This window comes from Paramacrobiotus metropolitanus, unplaced genomic scaffold, assembly GCF_019649055.1.
Source record: "Paramacrobiotus metropolitanus isolate TYO unplaced genomic scaffold, Prichtersi_v1.0 Parri_scaffold0000071, whole genome shotgun sequence".
NCBI lineage: Eukaryota > Metazoa > Tardigrada > Eutardigrada > Parachela > Macrobiotidae > Paramacrobiotus > Paramacrobiotus metropolitanus.
Genome location: NW_026570291.1, coordinates 690,406 through 708,801, shown reverse-complemented (window position 1 = coordinate 708,801; position 18,396 = coordinate 690,406). Strand labels below are relative to the sequence as shown.

General features: G+C 40.3%; 3 protein-coding genes across 4 annotated transcripts; all 3 read left to right on the top strand.

Annotated features, from left to right (window-relative positions):
• Nucleotides 1-881: 881 nt before the first annotated feature.
• On the top strand, nucleotides 882-9,453 carry LOC129594787 (gonadotropin-releasing hormone receptor-like). The gene is made up of 7 exons (XM_055491585.1): nucleotides 882-1,541; nucleotides 4,921-5,045; nucleotides 5,342-5,501; nucleotides 6,152-6,356; nucleotides 7,661-7,786; nucleotides 7,920-8,000; nucleotides 8,884-9,453. The coding sequence occupies exons 1-7, from the start codon at nucleotides 1,314-1,316 to the stop codon at nucleotides 9,156-9,158; spliced, it is 1,200 nt and encodes a 399-aa protein (XP_055347560.1). The 5' UTR covers nucleotides 882-1,313; the 3' UTR covers nucleotides 9,159-9,453.
• A 998-nt stretch (nucleotides 9,454-10,451) lies between these two features.
• On the top strand, nucleotides 10,452-14,332 carry LOC129594741 (uncharacterized). Of its 2 annotated transcripts, none has more exons than XR_008691225.1 (7): nucleotides 10,452-10,906; nucleotides 11,690-11,827; nucleotides 11,979-12,029; nucleotides 13,163-13,250; nucleotides 13,456-13,481; nucleotides 13,699-13,752; nucleotides 13,964-14,049. XR_008691225.1 is itself a non-coding variant. In XM_055491527.1 (7 exons), the coding sequence occupies exons 1-7, from the start codon at nucleotides 10,776-10,778 to the stop codon at nucleotides 14,105-14,107; spliced, it is 531 nt and encodes a 176-aa protein (XP_055347502.1). In that variant the 5' UTR covers nucleotides 10,468-10,775; the 3' UTR covers nucleotides 14,108-14,332. The 2 variants fall into 2 exon arrangements, 1 of the variants encoding a protein (XP_055347502.1); XM_055491527.1 differs by having other exon boundaries at nucleotides 10,468-10,906; nucleotides 11,979-11,998; nucleotides 13,233-13,250; nucleotides 13,964-14,332.
• Nucleotides 14,333-15,140: 808 nt separating this feature from the next.
• Nucleotides 15,141-17,824, top strand: LOC129594749 (uncharacterized). Its single transcript, XM_055491536.1, has 3 exons — nucleotides 15,141-15,495; nucleotides 15,590-15,686; nucleotides 17,226-17,824. The coding sequence occupies exons 1-3, from the start codon at nucleotides 15,378-15,380 to the stop codon at nucleotides 17,383-17,385; spliced, it is 375 nt and encodes a 124-aa protein (XP_055347511.1). The 5' UTR covers nucleotides 15,141-15,377; the 3' UTR covers nucleotides 17,386-17,824.
• Nucleotides 17,825-18,396: the final 572 nt, after the last annotated feature.

The following is an 18,396-nucleotide window of genomic DNA, read 5'->3' as shown; positions in this document are numbered from 1 at the left end:
ATTCCGATGACCTTTACACATTGTTCCATACTGCACCTATTACTCAGCAGCTGCGAAAATTAGTGGCGTTGATTTTTGAATACGATACATATATCTTGCATCTGTAACACCGAAAGTAAGTCCTTTTCAGCTAAAAAGCACCAAACAATATATGAGTGAAATACTGTACAAGTCAAATGAAACAATAATAACAACGTAACACCAAGCTTGCCATCTACACACTGAATTGATTCGTAATGCCTTAAGAAAAGCCTCTCAAGCTAGTTGATAATTGATAAAAAATATGTTTACCACGAAAAGGTCTATTGTATACGAATACACAGCATTTGTTGCTTTGTACAAAAGCATGGATGAACACGTGCAGATGTTATTCCATTTTATGGATGTCATAGCCTATGGGCAAGCATACCCTGCAAAAACAGTCTCAGTGAATCCGGACTTACCCACTGTCATAAAACACACAAAAATGTTTACCTTCCAGAGTTTCCTGCCTACGCTGTAAGACAAAAAGGCGAGTAGATACGCGAGAATACACAGACAAAAACGCCATCTTTACATTACAAGATTTTCAGTGTGCATATTATACAATGTGGCAAACACTAGAACGCTTCCCATATGTTCCGGTTTAGTGTTTACTTACCGTTCTTCGCGTCTTGTAAGTACTTTAACAACCGCATCCGTATCTTGTAGCGGTAGAAAAAGCGATTAGGAGGCGGATACTGTGACTACATAGCAATTATCCTGTCGACCCTGTGCGCGCCTATAGAAACTCACACCATTAGTGCAACCTGACGTATAACCGTTTCCGGCGCTCATCTGCCGGTTACCGTTAGACCGGCTTCCAGCCGGTACACTTACCGATCCCGGGCGCTCTTCTCGTCGACGTCGTATCACTGCGACTACGTATCCCAGTGACAAAGGAGAGAGCGTACATTTCCGCTGCTCTTCAGGTCGCTTCAGCATTCACTTGACTGCACTTAACGGGGTTACCTTAATAGCCTTTCTTGGCATTATCTCATTCACATGCCGGACGACCATTCGCTTTTTCGTCTAAACCGAGCGTTAACCACTTTACCTGAAGAAGCTAATGAAATGTACGATTTCTTCGTGGCGAACAATTCTTTCGTTCCATATTCGCACGGTGCTAAATTGTCGCAATCGGGATAAAATTTGCCGGTCAATGCTAAATCAGCTCGTTTTATAAGCGATACACGCGCACTATTTAGATAAAGTATTATAACATCTTCCCCTTCTTCACGCTGGCGACACCGGGGCTCAACAGTCTAAGTTTCCTGGAGAGACTGCACCCGGACATGAGCGGCAACATACTTATGTTGCCGGCAACGGCTGGCTCCAATTCTACCAAGGAACTCCTCGGGCATCTGGATGTCGATGTGCCGGGTTATTCCGGCTACCGGAATGTCTATGTTTTGGGCTTGTTCGGCATGGCAATCTGTGCTATACCGCTCAACTGCGCAGTGACCATCATTTTGGCGCAGCGGTGCTTCTGGCGCTCCAACGTCTACTTCCTGCTTTTCCAGGTCAGTGTCATCCAAAATGAACAACTGAATCTATAAAACTACTTTTTACTCTATTTTATCTTGAAGAAATCGTCATATACGTTCGTTACGGCAAATCGGCGAAGAATAATAAAATTCAGGCAGTACTTCTTTAATTCCGGAAACCTTTTCTAAATACTATCATCAACATTGGATATTATTTTTACGGAAGAAACTGGTAAAAGAAACCTTTTTTGTAATCCCAGATTAATACACAGTAGAGCGTACAGTGCATTTAATGATACCTGTGAAGAGGAACGAAAACGTGACGCATGGGTCGTATTCACGAGAATTAATTATGTGGCGCATTTTATCCGGCGTGCTGCATGGAGCACTGCATCCAGCTCATAATCCGTGTATTTATTAGCATAGCGGTTGTACCAGGAAGTTGCCGGCAGCTGTGGTCTAGCTGCTCAGGTCGCCAACAGACTGTGTTTAATGTGACGCACAATCAGAATCAAAAAGCGTGGATAATGAGATTGATTCATTTGAGAGACAGTGCTTAAGACCTGATACCGTAGGCTACAGTGAATATGATGGTTTCCTGGATTAACTGTAATTGTACTCGTTATTCACTTCATATCATAGTCTGTTTCTAATTTCTTCGACGTATTTTAATTACATATTTCTGGCTAAGGCGCTCAGGTGTGGATATTGCTTTGTCTGGTAAATCCGTATTTTTTTCGAAAACCGCGTTTACGACTATGCTTGCACAGCTAATTTAATCTTGGTATGCGCGTCATTTATTTCACGGTTTTGCGACCACAAATATGCTGTAATTATTTCTCTTTTCTTAAAAAGGTAAATATGACGGGACTTTGTGACTGATAGTGAAATCAATTTAGCGACAGGAAAACAGAGTCTGGATAACATTTGCGCATATTTTTCAGACCTACATACTGTAGATCTACATCACCAAGCGATCCATAAGGCATACCATATAAAGAGGCAGTGACCACTCATATTATATCGATTTTACGCGTTTTATTTTTTCAGTAGTGTCGTTATAGATGATTGATCGATTGGTGTAGTTTTTTAAATGGATTGATATAGTGCAGAGTTTCCATTGATTACTTGGTATCGCGGGACATTAGAAAAATTACACATGTCAAAAAGACGCTATTGTACAGATTTTTGTCATTTCTTTGGTAATTCCCTTCGCTCACTTGTCAATATAAAAAAGAAGCCATAAAAGTTTCTGTACAGAATTACAAGCGGTAGCTGATAACCTTTTAACGCCAACATATCAACAAACAAATAAGAATCAGCATATACAATAAGCAGAGGTAAAGGCGTTGTTACAATTTCATGTGATATTCTGAAAAGGAAAATCTTATCGTTGAATAATTGGTGTACAGTTTCAGCCGGACAATATAACCCCGCTCTTTAATAAATCATGAAAAACACCCAACAATGTGGTGCTACCTAGGTGGATTGATATTTCACACCGACAAACTCAGGAAATGATTAATCCATAAAGTGTAATAAACAGCATGCGCATGTTGTTCGCTATGCAGGCGGCTATTGTCTTCTGCCACGGCAAACATTATTCCTCTCACGTCATAAGCGGGTAATCTTAAGGGAATTTACTTATCATGGAAATAAAAAGTGGATTGTTGTGACGGATATCCCCTATTCACAAATTTGGTACACTCTGGCTGTCTCCATTGCCGTATTATGTGTATATAAAAGATGCATCAGGATTTAGAGCTCCGGTGTGATGGACGCGTGCGCACATATTGTGTGTATATGAGATACATTTACGTACCGTAGATACCCGTAAAAACGTTATGTAGATGTCCATTACACGGAGAAGTCATGCGGAAAGCAGCCAGATTTTCTTCCTTAACAAAACTCGTTTATAAAGGATAGAAAACAGGCAATGCGCCTGTCACAGGAGCCATAATCGACCGGATGTTGATTTCCTGCATGAGGCAACCGGTTGTTTTTCTTTTCCATACGATGCACAAACACAGTAAGTGCATCATTGTGCAGCAGTACCGCATTATACGGTCATTAGCGTCTCGTTTTGCGGTATTTAAGAAAGACAGTCTGGTTAACCGTTTCGAGTGCACTTTGTTCATGATGAATTATTCAACAAAGCCAATTGGGTGTTTCACGATTTTATCGAAATTTGACGGTGATAAATGGAAACGTGATGTTGACTTGTGGTATACGCATCACCCACGTGCCGCGGAGTGGCGCCTTTGACGGCTCTTCGGTTATTTTTGAATCAGATTGTTTATCGCAGAATTTAATTCCGATCGTGGATTTGCTAATGAAAGTAATGAACCAGGTGGTCCAAATATTCTCCAAGGTGCTTATAAACAACTCCTTTCAAGGCGGTGGTCATGCGGATTTCGTGGGAAAATTTTAAGACGATTCACAGTTTTGCAATTAAACAGAATTAAATTAATGCAAAAGCGTACGCACGTACCATACATAGCGATTCAATTCACGCACCTTCTTATTAACCATTAATTCAGCCTTGATGTTCTTCGCGTGACTCAACTAATTTGTGATAAGTGCGAGGTCGTCACTTTGCCTAGAATCATTAAGGAGAAATAAATTATGGTTTAGACTTATGGTGTATATGTAAAGGTCACTAAAGCCAGTAATCGCAGAGTACCGCCAATATGATTAATACCGCTCTGAGAAGGAAATTCAGCACGCGCGTGACCTTTCGCGCACAAACGAGCATTTATTGCTAAATGGGCAACACCCAATCGACGTAAAAACGTGCCTATCGTTTGATCTGGCTCGTTTCCCGGATAAAGACTCCCTTCTGCATAAATATTATTACGCTATCGCTTAATACTTAAAAATTGCCATTCTAATTTAATACTTGATCAGAGTTTGACGTAACGCAAAAATGCGAAAATCTGTAGTGCAGACAATGCAGAGGATTTCGGCGTAATAGTAGGCGAAACTATTACTGGTTTAAAATGTAATATTTGTATGTCGACCAAGTAAATTATATACGAAAACGTAAAGCAAAGTGATGTAAAAATGTCATCTTCTAAAATAAATTATATTATATTACATATATAATAAATTACTTATATATATTCTTTTAAAAATAAATAAATAAATTTCATAAAGCTACAAAACTAATAATGATTGCCATACTAATACTTGTAAAAATGCTAATGCTAATAAAAATGCCAATGCTTCTTGGGTTGGGTGAAAAATGAATCAAAAATGCTGCGCCGAACTGAATTTTTCTTTCGCATGATCGGATTACGTAATTGTCGACTATATTAAGAAATATACCGTAAGAGGATTCCCTGATTGCGCTACTCCGCTAAAATCGGCAACAATCCCACGCGAAGCCGCGCGTACACGTGTTATTTATTTACAGCTGGCCATCGCTGATCTGCTCGTGGCGGTGTTGTGCATGGTGGGCGATGCGATATGGAATATTACACTGCAGTGGCTGGCCGGCGATTTTCTTTGCCGGTTGTACAAATTTCTCCAGATGTTTAGGTAAGTTGACCCGTTGGCAATTTAATAAATATTACTTGTTTATTTGTTGGCTTCCGGTCGGCGCATGGGATCTGTGCTGCATCACATGACAGCGAAATACAGATATGTAGATCATCATTTTTTTATGGTTTTGTAGCTAATGTAGAAGATATACGTACCGATACATCCTAAATGTTATTTTATCGCTTTCGAGGAAAAATAAAAACAAAAATTGTGAATAAAATGTATCATAAAAAATACAAGTGAAAATATAATAATTATAATAATAATTTAATGTAATTACCCTGGGTTTGCAGCTTGTACGCCAGTACATTCACACTAACCGCAATCAGCATTGACCGCTGCATTGCCGTGCTGTTCCCGCTGAGCCGGTCCGGATCGCACCGGTCGCACAAGCGCATCAAATGTATGAGTGCCGCTGCGTGGGCCACGGCGGCCTTGTGTGCCACACCACAGGTAATCAATTTAGAGACACCTTCCCATTTTATCCTCCCGGTTCTACCGCCAGCCATTAAACCACAATGACAAGCACAATCATTTCCGGCCGAGCAAGCACCGATCAGGGACTATTTTTGGTCACAGTTTTTCTTATAATTATTATCTCCTGTCGCCATATGCTGCGCCGTGCGCTCGACCCTTTTAGACGTAACTGCAACAGCTCACGTAAACTTCGTCAAGCCTTTTCCTTCCGGCATAATATAAGTCTAACTGTTTCAACAAAGGCAGCAAATGTCTGTAATTTAGCTTCGGTGCGTTGATGAAAAACATGAAACCAGTACATGCACTTTGACCTTTTTAAAAAAGATGATCCACATGTTACTTTTAACGTAGAGTTCTAAAATTAAAGAACAGTAACGTAATAGAAACGAACGTTTCAATCTGGCACTGAATTCTCACAAAATTTCCACATTACATTTTAATTTTGAAAAGGCCACTTTGCGTAAGTGCAGTGCGCTGGGCGAAAATGTCCAAGCTATCTTCTTCCTGTAGCTGAATTTTAAGGTTCTGTTATCTGGACAAAGTTGATGCTTTACTTACCTGACAATAAATTGATCATCCTGTGGCGTTCCCTTTATAACGGGAAGGTCATATCTTTATGGTAATAGGCATACATCTTCCATACGGAAACTGCACCCTTTGACCCCGGCTTCCTCCAGTGTGTGACGCATGGGGCCTACACGGATAAATGGCAGGAAGTAGTGTACACGGCCTACACTGTGGCCATCATGTTCTTCGTGCCGGTATGCATTATGATCCTCTGTTATGTGGCCATATTCACCAGGATCACCAAAGAGTCACGCCTGGCGTCAGGTATTATTATTCAGTGGACATTTTTACTGGAACATGTACGTCCGGTGTGTCCTAAATAGGCTGGTTTACCCTTGTCTATGAAAAACGCTTTTATCAAGAAGCAGATTATGTGAGTATAGACCGTAGTTAAAAAAATAAGGCGGGTGTTTCTACACCGGTCTAAATGTAAGCGATTGCTCTGTAGCTTATGTTAAATTCCATAGTATGAAATATGAATGGCATGATTATATAGATATATAAATCATAATTATATAAGCAGAAAATCAATTATTTTAACAAATTTCGTATTGACATGATTGTAAGTATTCTTGAAATAAAGTTACGAAGACGCAATTAGAATTTTGAAAAAGCGAAAAAAATTGCGAAGACATGGTTACAGGGAAACCCGGAGCGACAATTCGAAGACCCTGAGCACAGAGCTTATGAGGAAAGATAATTTAATTACGTTACACCGAGGAAACAACAGATTTCGTTTATTCCGATATCCAACTAGTGGGCGTGCTAAGCTAGAGAACACCCGTATTTCTCGATTTCAATTGCGATGTTAAACAATAAGGACATAAATAATTACTTAATCTCATTGATCAGTTGCGCTTGAAGTCACAAAGCTGAATTTTGAGGTCCAAAACAATTGTACCACTCTGTACACTGACTGGTGAGCTGTGTTTGTTTTAAACATTTAACGTATAAAAAATCAAAAACAACACTGGATCCGCGTAACTTTTGGTTCGATAAGCAAGAATAATCATTTTCTAACTATATGTACAAGTAAGTAGATGCACTTGTTATTTTTACAAATTCTCGCACAATATTTTTACACCATTTTGCAAAGATTATAATTTATTGAGATCATAACATGTATTTATATGATCTCCACTATAATTACTATTACTTCCTTTCCTTCCGCCTGCATGAACTAACAGTAGTTTGTAGAAATGTGAAAACCGTGCATGGTTAACAGATTAACAACGGCTAATAAGAGCTTACATACCGCACGGTATGTAAAATGCATCAGGTTGTTTTCTGTGCTGCGTCCTTCGATTTGACATTGAATTTCAACGAATGCGATCCAGACCGGATGACTGAATTATGCACAGTGACCTATATTTATTCTTAAACAAGGAAGTCTCCAGCATAATCAAGTGATATTTGATCCCATGACCTTGATCTGTGCTGAAAAACCATATATGGGCACATTTACCTAATTGTAAGCGTTTACGCTATGATTAACTCGCCGTTATGTATTATTAAGCCGGTATCCTGGTCCAGGCGCTGATCCGTTTTTTCTGTTTGCATTTATCCAGGTCCCGGTGACGTGGAGTTTCCCTATCAGCAGCAGGCATGCGTCCGTCGCGCCCTGTACTCCGCTGCCCGCCGGCGGACCCTATGGATGACGCTCATGTTTGTTATCTGCTTCATTGTCTGTTGGGGTAAGCAGATCTGAGTGACCTTTTCACGCCCAGGATATGAACTTTGTCCGGTTGATAAACATGCCAGTATATGTTTACGTCTGCTAAAGGCTATGCACCGTGAAAATTTAATAAGTTTAGGTTGTTATTGCAGCGCCGTATTACGTCGGGATGTTCTGCTTCCTCCTGCAAATTAATATCGAAAACGAGCCGCTGAATATGATTTTCTGTTTCGGTAAGGTTTCTACAGAAGCATGCGGAGAATAGTGACATATTTGTTACGATTAATTAGCTGCTAATTTCTATTGCGTACAGAAGGGTGTGCCCCGGTGAACGGGGCTAATGATCAGCGTACTCCGTAACTACCTAATTAAATTTCTGACGGATTTGCTTATTAACATACCGTGCTGTCCATGCCACATGCTGCAGGCTGATAAACGGCAAACATTCTTTAATATACTTTTCCATGATTTTCCATTACTTCGACGAAGTGTTGTCTTTCGAAGTTGTGTTGCACAATGCCTATAAATGTTTCATAACGGCTTACATCACAGGATTGGTTTGCCGGTATTCAAATAAAATATTTATTAAGTATGTCGCTGTTTAATCGAGTTTTTAATAATTGCTTTACCTTATTGTTACAGCACAATTAGCGATTGTAGCTAGATGGGAAATTAGCTCTATATAAAATCCGCCGTTTATTATCGAATGATAGTGATAGTCCAGGGTCGTTATTTGTTTCGCACGTACGCTTTCCAGATCTAGAAGGAATGTTTCATTTTTTACTTTTTTAAGAACGTAATCAGGCAATCTCCAGAGGACTTTACAGTATTACGGGGTTTGTAATTGATAAAATACAATACCTTCACAAGAGCACTGAATAGATCAATTAAGGTGCGTAGGTTTTCCTTCGAATTCAGTTACGCTGATCTGAAAAGCGTTAGCTGAACTATTAATTCCTACTTACACAAAAACATCACCTTTATTTGCCGCTATGATTAGCGTATCGTACCGTTATTTATACAAGACACCCCTGAATTTCGCCGCTAAAATCGACGACACCTTGGTATTAAGCGTCCGTGAACTCTGCAGCTGACCTGTTTGTATGGCACATTTAGGTATGGGCAGTGTGATCCTCAATCCGGTGATCTACGGTGTGTTCAACTTTTGCCATATCGGTGGCAAACTGCCCGGCAGCAAGTTGGGCTCCGTGCGCTCCTCCAAGAAGGTCCGGTGTCAGGTGGTTAAGGGTCCGGTGGCCGTCGGTCTACGCAACATGAACATGTGCGCCGGCTACACCACCAGTCCGTACAAGTATGCCGGCGCCGAGGGCAGTCCACGCCTCATCATTACGTTCAAATCCCGGGCGCAGCGGGAGCAGCGGATGCGCTGATCGCAGGATGCTGGCAAGCGTGCATGATCATATTACGCCACATTCGGATACGACCACGATAAGCGCGCGACGGATGAACCGATATCGGAAATTAAACTTAATTGTACTTTTTTATTTTTTCTGTTTACAAGCCAATGAATTCTGTGAACTGCATAAATGTAATATACAAGTACTGCTTTCAAGTACTGCTTTCTAATAAAATTATCCATTGTGTACAGACCACTGACGTCGACCCTGGTATTATTAGCACAATGCTGACAGTTTTGATATACCTTTACATGCTGTTGTATGTGCTTCGGTGCTACTATAATGTGCGTTTAAATAACAGATCTATCGCCAATCTTTGCGGTTGACGCATGAAAGTAAGAGGAATTGCTATAACGTGAAATTTCTAAGAAAGCAATACCGCTACTTAACAAAACTTAGTAACCGCTTAATATCAGTATCACCGTAAAATGACCATACGTACTGTAAGTTTGCAATTGGGAATTTATTGTCGACACTTTCTTGGCGGCGCTTATGGGTGCATGCCAATGGAAGTTTGCATTTTTTGAAATTAATTACATTTTTTATATTATCATGGTACAAGTTATATAAAGAAATGCTTTAATGGGGTGATAAGAAAAGCAAAAATCTGTATATTATAAATGTCTCAGAAAAGGATCACCAATATATGCACTGCAACTGTGAAAAGAGCGATGTTCAGCCGGTAATCAATTATGACAACGTATAAAGAACCATCGCAAAATTGATGTGTAATACGAGAGCAGCCGGAAGATCAATAGCTGTAGATTCATCCTCCTTTCCGGCCGGTTTGTTAATTTGTTGCAAAGATTTTCAACATTATTTTTTCGTTTTAACCATTCAGTACAAGTACCCACTACCCACTATCCGGATCGTTGGGTTGTACACTCACATACGTACTCGTATTAAAGTAGTAAAACGGTTGCATAACCGTTTTTGAATTTGCATCGCTGATCAAGTGCTTTTTGATAGAGCCGGGCATTGTTGTACCAACATAAACCTGCCGGATTTTTGTTGGCCGCGTATAATGTTATAAGACCGTGTGCATCGTCGGGGCCGCAAGATAAATAAGCATTGTCTGACCCGATCGCAGCTGTTGCGCCGCAAGCCATCATCGAAGCCGAAACCCTGTCGAACTGGTGTGTGCAGTTCCGGCGTTCTGGAGAATATGGAGAAATATGAAATGTAAGATATATTTATATATACGGTGCACGTGTATGTGAGTCATCCAAGTTATAACCCGGTATTTTTATTACATCTTTCTCCTGCGTGTATAGTGTGGTAGATATGCTAAGTTGCCGAAAACTGTTCGGGTGCAAAACGGCAGACATACCACTTGCGCAACGGAACTGGTCCAAAAGCGTATCCAGGTTTCTTGTATGTTATAAGAAAAGGAAAGTCTATTTTCAACTTCATACATTGGGGCTGCAGCCACGCACAGCGCGCGCACGCGAAAATTTCTACCAAGGCCGGTTTTCCGTTGCAGCATAAAGGAACCCCACGTAATTCTGATCTGGTTTTTGTTGTCGGTGTACCGCTGCTGTTGCCAGCATCTTTTTACCGTTTACGATTCTTTTTAATTCCTACTACACCATGGAAATGGCTCAGAATATTATGGGTGCTCTGGCGCCCAACCAGCAGAACGCCGTCAAGTCCAACTGGTCGGAATTGCTCAATGTGTTCGGTGGGAATAAGGAAAATGTTGCAATGGAACTGGCCAAACAGTACGTTAAATAACAAGACGTTATATATTCCGTTTTCCGGGCCTTCTCACCGAAATCAGTGCCGAAATAACAGAATTTCGTATTTGTTAATTATACTTTGAATGCACTGCAACTTATACGTACATGCTCTTCCGGAGATATTAAGCAATCGAAAATATTGTTATCAAATATTATAATACTCTGTTAAATCATTTTGCTATAACAATTTTCATAATAGCTTATTATTGTACTCGTACAGTAGACTCGTTAATTTTTTATTTTGAGTGCGTAATAACTAATAATTATTATTCTGCTCTGGGTGGTATGCATATGTAGTAAGTACCGGTGATTACACGATTACATGAATGACAAACAGGAAAGGTACAACAGTCTTGGGATTGAATGCGGTAATTAATGGGAAACGTACTCTGGGTACTGCTGCAAATTTTGTCCGCAAGAGTCAGATCAATAATTTTATATTTTTCGAGCGCTGAACTAGTAGAACGTACTTGCTATTTTATTTGTTTATAATTTAATTTATTTCTTAAATTTGTGTCACTTTAATTAGTGTGCACGCAGGTATTTTTGTACGTGTATTGGCTTTACTGAATAAGACCGAGTACTCATTAGAATAAAAAGTCTGGAGCTTTTTGGCTATACACAAATATACGATTAATAGATTTTAAAGCTTCTTCAGGTACGCAGTCTACAAGTAAAGATTTTAAATTGTTCCTCAATCCTTTGGTTTGCAGAAAAGGTTTTTTTACAACTTCGGATTAAAATTTGCGCTCATAATAATTGCAGCACCGTTCAGGCCCAGTTGACCGGTGGTGGAGAAGGTGGTGGTTTGGGTGGTATTCTGAGTGGTGTCAAGGGTCTTTTCGGTAAGAAAAAAGATGACGGAGCAGCTGCGGCACCATCAAATCCCATGGACATCGTTAGGTACTGTTCTTAAACAAAATTTGATTTGTGTCATTAATTATACATAAATATATAAAGAAGAATAGTACTGAAATTTTGTTTTCAGTGAAAACAAAATTTCAGTACTATTCTTGGTATACCTGACGCTGATTGTTGTTCTATTTTCTTACAGCAAAGTTGCACCTTTAATAGGTAAGAAAGCACTTGCATATTTACATCATAGGTAATTGATGTTGTGGTTGCAGTGCATGTGTGGTTTGCTAATGTAAAAAATGCATTACTGACGATGCATTGCTACGGCTCGATCGGTAACATCAGCAGCGGAAATTAAGATTCTATCAAAGTACGGATGCAGCCGACTGCAATTAAATTAAATTTAGCAGAAAACGCTTAGCAGAATGGTGAAGAAGCATTTCATCTCCTCAAATTGCACGTTAAAAACCATTAGGAATAACTGCAATTACGCAACATTGACGTAAAATAATATCGATTGTTAGTTATTACACCATGAAAATACAGCTTTTCCTAATTTTGTGTACACGATATTGCCGATACTTGCGGTACTCTCGGTCCGGTGTAATATCGTATTACAAACGTATTAACAGTACTACGACACGGTACAATAGAAATTATACAATCATAATAATTATCCCGAATTATTACTTACTCGTACTGTACTTGTGCGAACTGATACCGTGCAGTACTTTACTACCGTGCAAGTGCAGTACATGGCGTGGCGCTAAGAGTCTCACGTGCAGCGATGAAACATTTCAAACTTTTGCCGGCTAGTGCACCGGGCTAGCTGTAACTCCACGATAGGGGGGCTTGGGTGGTGAACGGTGGAATGCGTAGGATCCATCTGAGGGGTCTAACTGAGATTAGGCTGTGCCTTAGCATGCTGATTGTTAACAAAGGCACTTCTGCGCAAGCGAAGTGTCTTGGTTGTTGAAGAGGGGTCCACCAGGCCAGGCAAGAGATTGAGCAACCGAAAGCCCCCGCAGTTTGCAGTGCTAAGATTACACGGACGTTCAGTAGGCGCCGCAGCCTGCGTACGAAACCGAACACCATCCTTTTTGCCTCTTGTACGAGTACGTAATGTTGACTGACTGAGTGCTGAGTCTATAATATTGACTGACAGTACTGACTCATTAGGGGCTGTTGTGCATTACTTACACTGCTAGGGCTAGAATAGCCAGAGTTCCAGTCCGTCGACATCCCTTTTTTTCCTTGTTTTTTCCAGAAAAAGTTGTTTTCCGCTGTCAACACATGATAAATACCATATACCAACTTAAAACTTTGAATACAATTACACAGACTAATATTTCAAAGTTTCGTACTTTTTATTAATGTGTTTAGTGTCCTCATGACAGTATACCGATCTTTGCGCACTGTGCTCATACTGATGTCGTCTTCTATTTTTTTACAGGAGGATTGGATAATCCCAGTAAGTGCAATATTTACAATATGACGCTATAATAAGAGCTCGAAATTTATCGATTGCTCAAAAAGATGCAAATTCGGTAGATCACAGCATTTGAATAATTTAGAAAAGCATAGAAGTACCGCATGCGCATTAGCTTGCTCGCTTCTAGTTAAATTTAACATTGACGGGATTCACGGCCAGATTCTTATTCTTATTTTCGTTGTAGATGCACTGCTTGGATTCTTTATGAAGGTAAAGAACCACATCCCTAATTTGCATATAACGCTTTTTATGCTAAAGAAATAAAAAGATTGCTGAGAATAATTGCCACTAATTGCAGAGACCTTTGAATTGCTTATTTATCATGTTTAGCATAGTTGTAGCTAAATCATAGAAAACAAAAGTTAGCGAAATTTGTTGAATCCGTTAACTGTACGATTCATGCTCTTTATGATTTTTGTTACAACAGGGCGCCCTTGGCGGTGGTCAAGCCGAGAATAAATCCGAAAATTCCATTTTCAAAGTGAGTTCACGGTGGTATTGCAACAAGGGCAATTTAGTTGGAAATAGTTTGGCACAAAACCGTCATGCATAAATTGCGATTATTTATAATGCAGCTGTCACATGGTTTACATTTAGACGCGTTATCCGTAATTACCGGCATTTTTCCAAGTCATGTATGCTGTAACAGTAGCAACCGCCATAAGCATGCCCGCATGGAAATGCTTTTGCAGATGCTCAAGCAGATTATTTTCGGCCTTCTTGGACAACATTTGCCGGCCCAGTCATTCGGTGCTAACCAAGAATCGCAGGGTGCCTGGACTAAATTCGCCCAACTGGCTGCCGGAGCCATCAAGAACCAGTCGTGGACGAAGTGATTTGCTAATTAGATACCGATACACTTTTACTTTTTGCTACTGGCGAAATTATCCTCCATTTGCTTTATTTTTTCATGACTTTTCACCGGCATGTTTACTGATGCTCCGCTTTACACGCACGCCAATCAATTTTTGCTGAGATTGTACTTACTTTTTACAACGTGTCGTTATCATTAGCTTGTACTAAGAGGACATAATACAGGCATAATAAACCGGCTTCAAGTGCGCTTAAAACTTCATGATTTAGTGGGAATTAAGTACTTACTCGTATGATCGTACCTGATTTGCATAAGCAAATAATATTGCCTTCACTTTTTCACGGACGATGTATATCACCTGCTTTACCACAAACTGGGGCTTAAATTTTTGCAGCAGTTTTTTATGTTCAAAGTTTAAATTCCTGAATTACTGGGCTTCTAACCAGCGCTTAACACCCGGTACTACTTGATAATTTCAAGAAACTGCAAAGCTCTCGTTTTCAGTACTCGTATAAACTAATCGCTAGAACTATTTATTAAAATTTAATTTCCGCAATCTCCATGGCGGAAAGTAAACAAAACTCTAATACCTGATTCGATTTTGTTACCAACGTTTCTGCTGATCTTCCATTCGAATTGGCAGCAAACGCTGCCAAAGCGCGCATTTATTCGCAGAATTTGAATTACGATATCGTAGTCTGATTTTCTCCTTGTATTGCGAACCGAGTAGTACACTTTCCGGTAACTACTGTTTTAAAACGAAAAACGATTGGCACGTGTAGAAAATGAACTTTCTCGCTAGCTAATTAGAAAGCGCTCGTTCGGCAAATGTTTAACAGTGGTTGGTAGACGAATCACGCTCCACTCTCATGTCTGACCCTCTTTGACAAAGCCTGTACAAGACTGCAGCAACAGCTACAACAATCGCTATCGCCAACTCCAGCGTCCTTGTCAGATAGAACTTTGCCTGCTTACAAAATCGTCGAACAAAGTTACGCTCCCACCTCCGCCGCTTGCACCAATCCGACGGCTCCGCAATGCATTGATGCTTTGTAGTGATTGCATCGAACCAAGTAACTTCGTTAACGTTGTATCGACTGTCGACTGCCGTAAACCATAATATTCCCAACACAACTGCAGCGCTCCTTACCATTAAAATCTTCCAATATCTCTAGTTGCACACCGCCGCGTTTATTATTAAAAAATATTTGGCATTCGCAAAGAGGCTCCACGTTGGCTTTGTTGTGTATTCTTTCGAAAATTCCCCCTTTCGACGATCAACACTGCACGAGATGGCATCCATACCGGCAGCCAGTTTTGTTGCTCCGCGAGTGCATGAGACGTTGGCACTGCACCAGCGCAAAAAGGACAAAGAAGAGCCGAGTCCGTGCCTGTCCAATCCGCACTTGGGTACGCACTTCGCACTACGCTATACTCGGCTAGTTAGAGCCATTGGTCACTTTAGACGCGCAGATATAATGCTTGTTTTACTGCCGTTGTACAGGCCAGTCATCCAATCACTTCACACCGGCTCTGGCGACCTATTTCGTGAAGAACGGCCAGATGTTCTCGCAAAGCATTCGCACAAACCCCGATGGCAGGTATGTACAGTACAACATTATTACATTTTGCATTATTGTTAAATTTTTTTTGTTTTCTGTTGATCATACTGGTAGTACGACGATAAAAGTCCATAACTATCGCTTGAGTTATCTTTATAAGTAATAATTTTGTCATAAATAATCACTTCGTCATTTTTGTTTATGGCATATACATACCGCATACGGTATAACGTAATGTACGTAAAACTTAATTATGTTGCTAAAGTAGCTGCGATTGCTATGTCTAATCTTGCCAGGTGTTTCTTTGTGGCCGTCAGTAACTGCACAGCGATAATTTATGTCATTCGATGACATCATGATCAGCGCGAAATTACAGTACTACTAAGCCTGAGAAAATTTATATTGCCAAAACAGAAGTACTGAGTTCTAAGGCAACGCCGCCAAATTGCACACATAAGAAGCTTGTGTTCAGTTTTATGTCTACAGCCATTTCCGGAGCTAGACATTTTCCAAAGATAAAACTTCCAATCGGCAGGGAAAATCTTTTACGGTATTTTTGTCGCTTGTTACAAGCGTCCATAACGCGACAGACACCAGTACCTAGTTAATAATGCAGCAGCGTGATATGCTTTATTCGCTATCCTGTGAATTCGCTAACTGGCAGCGGGATGGCATGGATGCACATCATGTGAGCAGCGAAGCCGAACTGCTGGATTCATAAGGTCAGGGACGGAGTTCCCTTCCATTGTTTGCAAGTGCGCAGCAGCCAATCGTGTGCAACGGCGTACAGTATCCGATAAGCAGCATAGCGTTACCGCTGCATGCGCCTGACAGATTCTGATTCAAGTCCAACGAATCGGGTGCAAATGTCAGGGACGTGGTCAGGGACAGTCTTTCCGGTGACGGCAGTGCCGCCAAATTGATTTTTTTAGCGCACTTTTTTCTAGCATAAACTTTGGACTCATATATTTTACACTAGGATCACTGCGTGTGGTTAGCGTCAATGGTTTTTCCATTTATGCATTTCTGTGTAATGTAACCTTTGTCGGGTTTTCTTATTTTGTCTGGACTTTATACTTCCTTAAAGGGCGAAAGGCGTAAACACCGTAACAAGACTACTACGCGCCCGACTCTATCGTTCACATCTGTAGAATGTTGCTGTCGCAATCGCAAAACACAGTACTCGTATGGTATTTGCCTGTCTACAAGCAAAAAGTAACGATTTCCACCGCAAGTTACAAACGCTTGCCTCCTCTTAAGAAATTCTTCCAGAGTTAAACGGATAAGTGACCCTTATCAGTTTAGTTAAACGGTTTAAAGCAAACTGGGTTCAAAGATCGTGTCGAGAATTGTGACTGCGAGTGACCTTTGAGTTTTGGATCAGATTTTGGATGGTAATCACTGTTCAGTAACCTTGCGGTGAAATCAAAGCCGTAAATCAAACATTTCGGTTTCCCAACTTTATATTACAGGAAATTAGCATTGAGCGATAATAATTTTGAGTACAAGTATGTCCTTATTATCTTTAACAACATCAGTAAAATTTTTACGGTGTGTTTAATCGACTTCTGTTTGCAGCACTTCTTGCTTTGCCCTACCGGTGGACAACCTGAGCAGTGTATGCGCACCCAGCGTTGTCATCCACTCTGACAAATTCGATCCAACCAAACTGACCCAGGCCGAACTGAAACCAGTACCGTCGCAATCATCACCGGGTGTGGGACCCCGCAAAGGATAGTGCCGTTCCTCTCTCTGTGATACAAAACCTATCTGACCGAAGTCCAGCTAATACAAAACAGCTGGATTTTCTCCATATATTGTACATTATATTACGCGAATATTCAGAAATTAATAATGTGTAGATGTTATTAATTCATATTTCATTGTATTTTTCACGTTGCTGTTTATTCTCCGGCAGCGCGTTACACACTTGGTCTGCACGAATCATGACGGATGTTGCATGTGCATTTTACTTGGCATGATCTATTGGTTATTGGTGTATTCAGGTTACAAAAATTTTTGAGTAAATGATCCAAAAATTATGTTGTTGTTGCGTTGCCCCGACACGCGTAGCCTGTTGCCTCCGGTTTCTCAATTTCGCGTGCGGACGATACAGTCTGTACAATCTTGTTATACATACTTGATTTGTGCAATAGAAAATAAAAGACTGCTCTGAAGTTCAATGTCGAAGGCGACATATGTAATTCAGTGATTTCAGTCAGTGCCCACATTTGTGTTTTAAATCTCCTTTTACGCACATAAGTATACTCTGTTACAGTACTAGTTTTTGCAATAATTTAGACTTACTTGCTATTTTGCATTTTGCGTATTTCTCGCATTCGGTCGTGACATTCACAACCCAGACAAAAAATGTTATACGATACAATAAGACACATTCAGTAAGCAAGCATCCAGCAGATGTTCTGGTGAAATGTGAAGTTAATGGTGACTGGCGCTGTTTACCGTTTCCATATTGTTTGTAATAAAAAAAGCGAGGGAATAGTCGCACACACATACTCAATCAAAACTATAAAAACGAACGCTGACTTTTGTCAAGAATGCTCACGCGGTACCGAATCTGTCCAGAATGTTCTTTAACCGCGTACTCCGGATTTGTTATTGTGTCTTTTGTTGTTCAGGTAAAATATAATCAGACAATATAATGACAATATGTAATGGAAATAATAAGGTACATTACTACATATGGCATAGAAGCTGCAGTAATGGCAGCATACGGACGTATACAATC